The sequence below is a fragment of the Melopsittacus undulatus genome, chromosome 1 (genome assembly GCF_012275295.1).
Source record: "Melopsittacus undulatus isolate bMelUnd1 chromosome 1, bMelUnd1.mat.Z, whole genome shotgun sequence".
In the NCBI taxonomy this organism is placed as follows: Eukaryota; Metazoa; Chordata; class Aves; order Psittaciformes; family Psittaculidae; genus Melopsittacus; species Melopsittacus undulatus.
In genome coordinates this window covers 84,226,585-84,238,640 of record NC_047527.1, presented here as the reverse complement: position 1 = coordinate 84,238,640, position 12,056 = coordinate 84,226,585, and the positions used below count along the sequence as shown (strand labels likewise).

The following is a 12,056-nucleotide window of genomic DNA, read 5'->3' as shown; positions in this document are numbered from 1 at the left end:
GACAAGCTGGAATCAAACTACACCCCAACCTGACTTCTAGTAAGCTTGTCTGCTGGGTTCACACAGCTGAATTGTTAATACCCCCTTTCCTATCTGGGAATCTCAGTATCCTTCAAGCCAAATTACACACTTGTTGCACAATAGGTTTGTAAGGAGGGTTTAGCTTGAGAAACCTCCAAATGGGTTTTTAATGAGGTTTTAGACTGAGGATTCCCCCTAGATTCTGGATTTTCAGATAAAAACATCTATCCAACAGTTAGGGATTTCAAAAACACATCAACAATTGAGTCCTCTAGCCTTCTCATACCTTACAGATGTAGCTTCCAGAAACTGCCACTAGCCCAGAACAGTGTGAGCTGAGATGCCAGAGAAGGCAGTTAATTTCTAAAGAGGCTCCGGCAAAGAAAAAATACCAACTGATCTTACAATAAAAATCCATATAATCACCAATAATAATCACAACCACAATCAGAATAACACCTTGTTCTTCAGATAAAATTGGCAAGCATCATTTTGTTTATCTAAAAGAAACCCTGTGGTTTATTAATCCCTCCTTTCTCCTTTTTTTATTTTAATCTGCAACAGGCTTATATTAAAAATCCACATACTGAAAACTTTTCAGTATTAACAAGCAAACAGTATTCTTGATGCCAGCAGTTTTCCAATAGCACTGACTGAAACAACTACATATAAATATAAAGCATGCTTAGCCCAGGGAAAGAGACCAACAGTAAATAAAGACTACGGTTTATTTATTTGCTTCAAACCTAGAGCAATAGTACTCTGCAAAACTAGTAAGCTTAAACTCTTCCTTGCATTTCAGAACAAAAGCCATGAAGTTGCATTGTAGATAAGGGGAAAGTGAGGCTTGGGAACACACTGTACATATGAATCTCTTTACAGTTAAAAGAAATAAAAATATCTACCAACCAACATTTAAAGAATATAAGCAATGAAATTTAGCCAACTTAAGACAAAAGCATATCTTCAGTCACTCCATTTCCAGTATACAGGAGCTAAAACGCAAAGGGTTTTAAGGTAAATTCTGACTCAATGGGGGTATTATCACAAGACATGTCAGCCACTTCTAATACTGCAACAGCTGGACAATCTTTCAAATGGCAAATATCCCCTCTTCCCCGAAAGGACAGCACCCTTTCCTATAATTTTAGAAACACTACTGTGAGGAAGAACAAGTACGAGCATTTCCTGGGGGGTGTTTGTTTGCTTGGTTTTGAAACAGATGAATTTTCAGACTGCCTATTTTACACTTTAGTGTGAAAAGTGTATTCCCTGGTAAGTAGGCAAAAAAATGCAGGTAACTCTAGATAACTTTTCATCATTTGAACAGTTCAGTTCCACAAGTTCACAGCTGCAAATTATCTACAGCAACAGAATTCAAAGTGTAAGTGGATAGTAAAGCAAGTGAATGTAGCTACTAGGAAAAAACAGTGAATCTACAGCTCTGTAGATCTCACATGCTACCAGCAATTTAGTTCTAAACATTTTATTCAGAAATTCAATTAATGACATAATGTTAACAACTGAAAGAAGTAACTGCATAAGCAAAAGTTGGAATTCTTGTTTTTTCTCCAACTGATTCCTGATGGTACTTGCCAAATTAGAGCATATGTCAGCATCTCATTACTATAAGCCAGCTGCTTCAAAGTCTACTCAGTGGGTAGCTGAAAAGTTGGTATTGTCTTCTGCCTTTGACATACCTCTTGTTTTGAAATCCAGCATTCACGAGCACTTGTCAAATTACCACCTAAAGTAATTTATTTAGAGTGCCAGAAGCTGCTTATAGCAATTTTCCTAGCCTACCTTCCTAACCAGGTTTTAATCAAAAATTGTACCAGGAAGGGTAGCTATGCAAATGCCAATGCATTTTGTTCACAACATCCAAGTACATTATTTTGGAGCCTTAAATACTTCTGGGCTTGATTCACTGGTGCTGTGCCCTGTGTAAAGCTACAATTTAGCAACTGAGAATTTGGTATAAAAGCCAACAGGACCAAATCAGAAGAGCAGAGATTTTGTACTGAAAATGGTTTTATGAAACTGGATTAAAAAGGAAGAAAAAAAGATAAAAGGAAAAAAATGAAAAAAGTCAGACAAATGACAGTTTGTATTCCCAGGAATGACTGATCTTCCCTTACCTTCACACATGCTTTCACACTGGGATTCACTAATAATTTCAAAAAGATAGAGTGGTTTCTTTCTTGCTAGATTCTTGGTTTCATGTATTTACTCACTACAGAAAAGCAGGTTTACAGCAGCAGTGAAGCTGGCTCAAGGCTTTTTGCCAGAACAAGTAAAACTCAAGTTTGCCCACCCTAAGGAGAAACTAGCACTGTGTTTCCTAGGGCAGGAAGCAACATGGCTTGGGAGAGCACTCCAGGGCCAGGCTTGTGCTTTTGCTGCTGCTGGGAGGCAAAAAGATAACCATCAGGACACTGCTCCTCCTCAGTAGGATCTACCACATCATGCAGCCCTTTCCACTAACACAGCAATGGAACAGTGGCAGCAGCTTCCAGCTACTCACTGCTTGGGTGATGACACCTGTGCTGGATGAAGGATGGAGGACATCAGCAGTGGCAAAGAGAACATTAGCACAAAGGGACAGGAGTTCTGAAGGCACTGGCTCTGATCCACTGAAACAGTGCTGTGCAACCTTCCTAATCATTCTTTTTTGGTTTAGCTCCAGAGGTTCATAGACCTTTCCTGTGCCTTCTTGACAAGCTTAAAGCAAAGGAGGCAGAGCAAACTATGATTCACTGACAGAATAGGACCAGCTCTCAGAAGAACAAGACAATCAATTTTGTACCACCTCAGGTACATGCTACTTCTCTAGATTTTCCTGATGCAGAATCTCAAAAACCAGGAGAGTTTTATTTGGTCACCTTACCCCTGTACGCTCAGGCTCATATTAGTGAGAAAAAAATTTAACTTTCAGCAAGACTCCTCAGCTGCTCCTACAACTGCAGTACCAAGAAAACACAGACAATGAACATTACCCACCACATGATCAATAAATGTTTTCTAATCACAAATAGAATTAGCTGTATGTACATGCAAAACAGAATCAAGTACGTCCTGTACACTTTCTTACATTTAGAAAAGAAAAATTACTAAAATTCACTAAAACAAAGACATTCCTTATTTCTCCATGTTCCTCATCTAACTTATGCTAAAATTCCACTTGCTATCTGGAGACACATACCGACATTCACAGAATATTTAACCCAGTATTCCTCTCCAGACTGTGCTCATAAGCTCTTGGAAGTTGCTTGCTCTGTTTGTGAAGGAGACCTGCTGGGTTAATTCATCTTCCATCATGCCAATTTTATTTTTTTTTCCAAAACACAATCGTAATTATATAAAAATACAACATTGCACATAATCCATCTTTATTTTTCAGTTGTTTGTCAAAGAGGAAAGGATTTAGAAATGTGGTTTAAAACATTTTGTTTGAACAGGGCCATCCACAAATACAGTCCTGAGCTACTCTGCAATTCAGTTACCACCGAAGTTAAAATCAAAGTTTGAAATTCAGTATGGAAACATTCATCTTTCTCAATACAGAAAGGCTGCTGATTCCACATATAATATCATTCAGATCACCAATTGTGCTGCGGTCAATCCATTTGTTACATTTTTGGGTGAGCTACAGTAGAAAGAACAACTGGAAGGTCACAGTTACCAGGAAGAATTTGGGCTGAGCAGAATAGAAAGAAGACAGGAGTTTATTAAATCAGGGGCTTTACTTGGGGGTAACAAAAAGCTATGTAAAGTCACACATAGTACTGTTTCTACCTGGCCCTTTCACATACAACTCACCAACTCACATTGGTTTGACAGGTATCAATGAAGAACTATAGTGGGTAGGCAAAAACGATTCATTCTGAACACTGCATTTGGATTGAAAATAGCCTTCTATTTACAAGAAAAACACTACATTTCTTACAAAAGTTAGTCTCTTTCTAGCAAACAGAGTTAACCAATTCCTGAAGCATTACAACCAGGACAATCCTCCCTAAGAGGAGGTAGTAAGTTTTCAGGAAAGTTCCTGCAAACCAGAGGTCACTTGGCTCCGAGGGCAGAGGAAGACTAACAGAACCATAGCACTTTACCTTTGTAATTCACTAAGCGCTCTGCTTGTGGATGGGCTGGGGTTTAGCCTCAGGAAGTTCTGCTTTAAATTGAGATGAGTGAGGTCTTGGCTATAAAACAGGTTGGCAGGCAGGTGCTCCAGGCTGCAGCATGAAAGATCCACTGAGCTTATGCGTTGTGATGCAATCTGGAAGTCAAGAGGTACACCAATATTTAGATATTGTAATCAAAAAAGAACATTTCCTTCACCTCTACTAGCACAAGATAAACTGTTTTAAGTGCAGCAGAAATCAGTGTCCACATACACAGCTGATCTAATGCAATTTATATCATGCAAGCTACGTCATGATCTCTTGCTTTGCCTCAGTGCCAAAACCAGGTCCACAGATGGCTAGCAGCAGGAAAAGCACAAAGGCTTGTCAAACTAATAAGTGAAATGGATTAATTTTCATCAATGAAGTTACATGATACTCTATGGCCAGAAAAAAAGAAAAAATAAAGAAAAAGATAGAGAGATCTGACAAAAACTTCAGTCTTTAGTTAGCAAGTAATACCAGCAAAAACGAAGTGCAGAAGTCTTCCATATTGCTGCGTGATGGGCCTGTAGACTCAGTTAGTCGAGGCAAGGGAATAACAATTATCACCATCAAAAGCAGGTACTAAATGGCAGAAGAAAGACCTATCCCAGTTAAATCTTAAAGGAGAAAAATATATCACAGCAGCAGCAAAACACCAAGCACTGATCTCTTCTCAATGACTCAGAAAAAACAGGAAAAAAAATAGAAAAGTGATAAAAAACAAAACTGAGATTTGGGGGTTTAATATTGTATTCTAGAAAGGGGAAGGTAAAATAGTCTACAGAGGCTGAAGAAATCATACCACCTAGCACTACATATAGCTAGTATGACTGCACAGAAAACTACAGCCAACAAATTCCAGCAACAGCAACTCTACTCCTTAGGAAATTCGTAGGATTCAGCTGGGTGAACAACATCCTGATGTTTTTTTTCTATTTATTAGTCTTTATTTAAAAAGAACAAACCAAACCCCCAACTTGTAATCGATGCCCAGTGACAGTCTATAACAGCTTCTGAACTCTGATGAAGGAGACACCATGCAACCTTCTCGGCAGAGGTACAGCCCTGCCATAAAGTACCCTGAAACTAGAGACATCAGGTTTTGTTGGCAGAAGTGAAGCAACTTGCCACTGAAAGGACAGCCAAGGAATTTTTCCTTCCTTTTTTTCCTCTCCAATGCAAGCTACATGGGCCTCAGGATAAGTGGTCTCTATTATAAACACACAGCCATAAGCTTCAAACAGAACAGACGGTGCAGTGTTTTTCTCTAATGTGACCGTTAATAATCCAGTCCTCCCACATCCATTAAAACGCTTGAATTTGTTACTCAATTAATTTAGTCCTTTTGTTACTGTACCTACTATTTTTCTTCCCCTGGTAGTATTAGACAAAAATTATTCATAGGCTACTCAGAGCAGTTATTTCTGAAAGCTAGGTATTCACTCTGTTTATGCTGCCAGACCCTGCCTGGCATGGTACAGTTCTCATCACACCGAAAACACAAGAGATGAAAAAGCGCTGACAACCGTTACATTAAAAAGGAGAATGTGTAATTTCAGGTGTAATGTTTACATACACTGTTGCTCCAACTACTTGTTTGGAACGTGATATGAACAGTAATAAGCAACCTAGCAGGGATTAGCAAGGTATGTTACCCTAAAAATATCCAAAGTACCAGAACCAGTAACTCTGAATGTGAATCACGATAAAGCAGCCAAACAAGTCTAAATTCTATTCTGATCTCAAAAAAAGGATGCAAATCCTTCTTAATATCATCAAGCCCTGTGAAAAAAAAAATCCAAAGTAATATTGGTTTACAGGGTTTATGTTCGGTTCGGTTTTTGTTTGCTGCTTGTTTGTTTTACTATTGTTATTTTTTTCCTTACAGGAAACACTTTGTTCTACAAAGAATTTAATTACACTTTTCGTGCAATTGACATATACTGAATGATGCCTCTACCAGAGGGAGAACTGTAAAAGTTAAAACTGTATTTTAAAAGGTGGGAGTTCTGTAAACAATTTTATGGAAGCTTTTTTTGCTAGCAAAACAGTACTCTACGAATTAACTTCTGAATTGTTACTGAAGGAATACCCATATAAATACACAGAGTTATTCTCAAAGGTGGGATAAAGACTTTTCTCTTTTCATTGCTCAATACTGCTCTGTAATAAATTCCTAGAGAATAGAGGAACAAGATGAAAAGCAAAGAAGAGTGACAAAGGAGAACATCATCGTAACAATACTTCCTTTGGTTCGCCAGAAACTTTCATCAGTTGTTTTGAAGTTGAGTACTGAAGTTCTCAATTGATACCACTACAAAAAGGAACAACAAAGGGATATTGAAATCTTGCAGTCGTCTTCAACTGATTTTAAATGCACTAAGACTGTGCATGTGTGTGTTTGTTATTGTTTACTGAGATGAACGTGTTTTTCCAAAAGCTGATACAGTATTTAATAAAGCACTGGGTTTCCCTTGGATCACTGTGAGGTATCACTACAGAGATAAGCTGATAAAGGCTAAGAAAATGCTGTCCACAATATCCCTCACAGACACAAGAATAAAAAGCATCTGGAGTAAAGGACATTATCTGCAGAAAGTAGGGTTTCCACTGGAAGAAAAAACAAAATCCAAAAATCATAGAATCATAGAACAGTTAGGATTGGAAAGGACCTCAAGATCATCTAGTTCCAACCCCCCTGTCATGGGTAGGGACACCTCACACTAAACCATATCACCCAAGGCTTCATCCAACCTAGTCTTGAACACTGCCAGGGATGGAGCATTCACAACCTCCCTGGGCAACCCATTCCAGTGCCTCACCACCCTCACAGTAAAGAATTTCTTCCTTAGATCCAATCTAAACCTCTGCTGTTTAAGTTTCAACCGGTTACCCCTTGTCCTATCACTACAGTCCCTAATGAATAGTCCCTCACCAGCATCCCTGTAGGCCCCCTTCAGATACTGGAAGGCTGCTATGAGGTCTCCATGCAGCCTTCTCTTCTCCAGGCTGAACAGCCCCAACTTTCTCAGCCTGTCTTCATATGGGAGGTGCGCCAGTCCCCTGATCATCCTCGTGGCCCTCCTCTGGACTTGTTCTAACAGTTCCATGTCCTTTTTATGTTGAGGACACCAGAACTGAACACAATACTCCAAGTAAAACAACAAAGCAAACCAAGACATTCTGCTGTAAATAAACACCCCAATGAGTTATTTGGGCTGGGTTCAACAGACCCATGATTCCAACAGGAATAGTTAAGAGTGCCAGTATGGCAGCAATGCTAGAGGGAAAGGCTTTCTAGACACATGTGGAACCTGCATCAAGCTTTCATTATAGCCTGTTTGGTGTTTTCATTTGGAAAACTTAGAAGTATAACTGTTCCGTGTGCTTTACATATGAATATAAAACACAAGCAACATAGTTCATGACTCTCCAGTCAGAAGAAGCCATTGCCCAGACCAATCCCCCTGGAACATCTTCTCATCACATCCTAAACTGCATACATCCTTAGCACTTGTTTTCACAAGAAATTCCTGTTGCATTTCCTATACTAATGACACGTGGAGAAATGGGTGGGGCAATGACCTTCTTGGAAGATGGTGCATGACTTCCTCTCAGTTATGGTAGCTACAGCATAAGCTGTAGAGTCAGCTTCTTTCTTTGCCAGAGAAGCAAGACATTAAACAGTTTGACAGCAGGGTAGCTCAAAAAACACAAAAAGATCTTGTACTTTTTGAAGTCCACTGAGGATTTTTAATCACAAAGAAACAAGATGAAGCTTGCGGCCTTCTCCGTTGCCTGGATATGATTTTTCAACACTTCATGGTCAAACATTGTATTGCAATGTCTCCCACTGTAATACTACAGGAGTTGTAACAGGGTAAGGCCAAATTTAACTTGGCATAGCCAACTGTGAAGTCCAATAGAAGAGTCTTTTCCAGTTCCTATTGCAACCTCAGCTACGCAGCCATGGTCTACAGTGGGTTCACATTTTTTTTTCTGGTCTCCGTGTAAGGCATACTGAAGTGCAGTTTTGAAGAAGTGGTATACAACTATAGCACATGTTATACAAAGAGACCTGGATCTATCCTCTGCAAACACCAAACAGCTGCCACTGTGCTTTGAATTTTCCTCCAGCAGCAATAAAAGGGAGTTTATTCTGCAAATACTACCACAACTAATACCAGAGAGCTGCCCCTCCTTCAGTTAGTATAGCATTTGCTACTCCCACCTGAGAGCGGCACCCAAGGCAAAGACCTAGGAGTCTCCCAGATATGAAAACTCACTTTTAAACATGTTAATTACAAGTATAAACAACAGTCTTTACAAGTATAAACAACAATTCACAAAAGCCAGCACTATCTTAAATAAAAAAGGTTTTGCCAAGGTGTTTCAATTTTCTTAATTATTTTCAGTTTTAAAAAGTAAACAATATTTCAAGACTGGTGAAAGTCTGGTATGGGTTCACTGTAAATCTCAAGCAGGTGGCAACAAAAATACAGAAAAATACTTGTATCAGCCAATATTCTTGCTATACAGGCCTAAAATCCACTTTGCTTTGTCCATCACTATAATGCCACCTCTGTCACTGAGCTATGCAACAAGACTGATTACTGTCTTTGTTTTAAAGCCTTGGCTATACTACAAAAATGATGTGTTGCTGACAATGGGTGTCAGCAGTGGACACAGCTAAACCCAGCTGTATGGACAAACACAAGCCTTGTTTACACAAGGACATCTTTTGCTGTGACCTGTGGTATGAATTTAAACCAACGTAATTATGTCTTTTTCCTGTTTACCCTCATCCCATTCCCTATAGCTCTATTCAGATAAGAAATTACTATTTAGGACTTCAATAGAAGACAATTAAAGCGACTAAACAGCCCACATGTGCAGGCAGCCAAATTCCCAGTCTGTCTGAACTGACAACATTAAATTACACCTGCTGTAGACATGCTAATGCAAAGGCAGTATAATTTTTCTCCTTTAGGATTTGTTTTTAAACAGTTAAATAATCACCACATCCCACCAATGCCTGCATAAGGCTTAACAGCTGTACATACACCTGAAATATCTAAACCAACCACTTAGAGCAAACAGGTTCTCCTCATCTCAGAGATAACCTTGCTTTAAATCCTAATCCTCCTTTCTATTCATACATCAAAGCCCCGCTTGGCATAAAGGCCTCCCTCTGCTGAGCTGAACTCCACAGCCAGGAAACACATCAGTGCCCTCAGTCACAGCCAAGAGCTGAAGAACTGTTCAGACTGGTAAACAAGCTAATGCCAAAAACCTAAATGAGAGGGGGAGAAAAAGAAACAAAACTCTTCTTTAAAGCCATATATTTTCACCTTTAAATGACAGTATTTAAAACGGGCAGTATAAAGGGTGAAAGGTAATGGCTTCTCCATCCTCTCCTTTTTGTTTTCTTGAATGTTGAATTAGATGTGTGCTAACTCAAGCTAAGGGCCTTGCAAAGAAGAGAGAAAACTCAGACACTTGAACACATGCCACTCAGATTCACAAACCCAACAGGCAACACAATAGGTAAGAACTGTAATTGCCTACCAAGATGAAGGGCAGGAGCAAACACAGCATGGCAGCGTTCACAGGGCACAAGCTTCAAGCCCCATCTCTCCTCCGCAAGCAACGCAGCCAAAAAGCGTCTGGTGCAAACACCTCATGCCAGCAAGACATGGGGGCATGAAGACTATTTTTTGACCCTGCCCTCTCTCCTCTTCTTAGCTCTGAAGATTTATATAGCATGCAGAAATTGCTCAATTCTAATTCTGCCCCTCTGGCAAAGCTGTAGCAACATAACTGAAAACAGTAGTAGCAAGTGTGTTTGCGGAGGGAGAAATGCGCAGATAATTCAGCAGAAGTTGTGCTCCTTTACCATTCATGACAGGAGTCCAGAAGAAATTCCACAGATTTGAAAGGGAGTATCCCAGATTTAGTAAAGATCTCAAAAGTGAGAATGTGTCAGAAAAAAAAAAAAAAATTACATTTGTCACCTGTCATTTGGAAATGTTTCACACTACCTGAAGTCATTTCTAGAATATGAGTATTTCTGTGCTCTTCTTTTAGAGATTAGGTACTAGTATCAATATTACACAGGAAGTTACATCAACACTATTATCTTGGTGGTAGTCACACTGGGATGTTCACACTGATAACATTCCTCCAAAGACAAGGCTTAAGATGCAACTTGGAGTTACGGAACAGTAATTAGATGTAGTATTACGCTACTTATAATTCAGACATTATATACTTGTAATTCCACCTGGTGGAGCAAGGAATAGTAGCATCCTTGAAGTAGCTTGACTGAAACAATCTAGAAATATGGCAAAACAGGCGAGTCTCGTAAAAAATGAGAAATATTCCTTTTTCTCCTTACAACTTGTGTTAGACTTAATTATTCACCAAGATAAGCCACTATACTGCCAGCAGGCAGACTTCATGATGAGCAGCTCTCCAGCAAAGACTTCCTTTCAGCATTTACTATAGATTTCAGACTCTTGCCAGCAAGACTTAATATAGATAGAATCAGAATGGTTAGGAGTGGAAAGGACCTTAAGATCACCTAGTCCCAACTCCCCTGCCATAGGCAAGGACACCTAAACCATGTCACCCAAGGCTCTGTCCAACCCGGCCCTGAACACTGCCAGGGATGGAGTATTCACAACTTCCTTGGGCAACCCATTCCAGTGCCTTACCACCCTCACAGTAAAGAACTTCCTCCTTATATCTAATCTAAACTTCCCGATTTGTTAGTCTTCCCAGTCCCACATAGAAAGGGTGGTCAGATTCTGTTTGTTTGCTTTCAGTAAGAGGTTATGCTAGGTTCTCAGTTTCTGACCTACATTCTCCTACACAACTGCATCATACGGATTAATTTTACAATGTGATGAACTCTTTCCATGCCGTTATTTCACAGTAACTCAGAAAGGCCTTCTGACCCAAGCACTTCGTAATACAATCATGAATATAGCTCTGCTGGCCTGGGGCCTAAAACTGGTCTGCAGCACTCATTCCCTCTTCTCCCTGCAGACCTTCCTCCTTCTCCAGTACAGAAGAAGCCTAAGGAGAGCAAAAGTCCCTAAAATGGGTTTTTGCTAATTCCTCTCCTTCTTTCCTCCCCAATAAACTTTGCTTGGAAATGCTCTATGTGTTACAGCCAATCAGTTTCAAGACTGGCTGAGTTATCCCCTTATATGTATCAAAGTACTGTGCAATATGTCAGCCTCTGCAGCCCCCTCCAATCTCAATCTCATGGGATCTGCTCACCACTCAGTTCCCCTGAGATGCATTAAGAGCAGAGTTATATTCCCACACTCACTCCCACCCTTCTACCCCCAGAGATTACTGGAAAAACTTTGGGATCCTCCTGGATTGAATGCACCTTAAAAGGTAACAGCTGCAACACCTTACTGAGCTTCTAGCTGTAAGTCACAGTGATGATTTCCTGTATTTATGCAAGAGCTGCACAAATTCAGCTTCAATAACATCAGAACCTGACTTAGAGGCTTCAAAAGACATTACTTGAAAGCTATTCCAGATGTGTGGGTGATAGCTAGTTTTCCATTCTCACTCTTGGCTGCAATGCTTCAATAACTACTTTATTATTAACTGAAGGCAGCAAGTCCAAACCAAGGGCCACAGACTCTCTAAATTGTAGCAAGAAAAAAAGTGAAAAATAGTGAAGCTATAGTTTCTCTAGAATAGAAGTTGAGAGAAAAACTTGAAGTCACCAACTTCAGCATTTTGGTAACATGGAAAACTAATCAGCTGAGCCAAAACACCAAGCTTCCCCCCCGAAATGCTAGGGAAGAGGCTGCACCAAAACACACTCAGAAGTTCACTTCC

The 12,056-nt window shown here is 39.8% G+C and overlaps 1 protein-coding gene across 1 annotated transcript in view; it reads right to left on the bottom strand.

Moving 5' to 3' along the window:
- The window catches only part of PHLPP1 (PH domain and leucine rich repeat protein phosphatase 1), a 140,802-nt gene that overhangs the window by 43,865 nt on the left and 84,881 nt on the right, over positions 1-12,056 (bottom strand). The window contains exon 4 of the mRNA XM_034062961.1: positions 4,134-4,300. Within this exon, the coding sequence (XP_033918852.1) occupies positions 4,134-4,300 (167 nt within the window). The remainder of the gene's footprint in view (positions 1-4,133; positions 4,301-12,056) is intronic.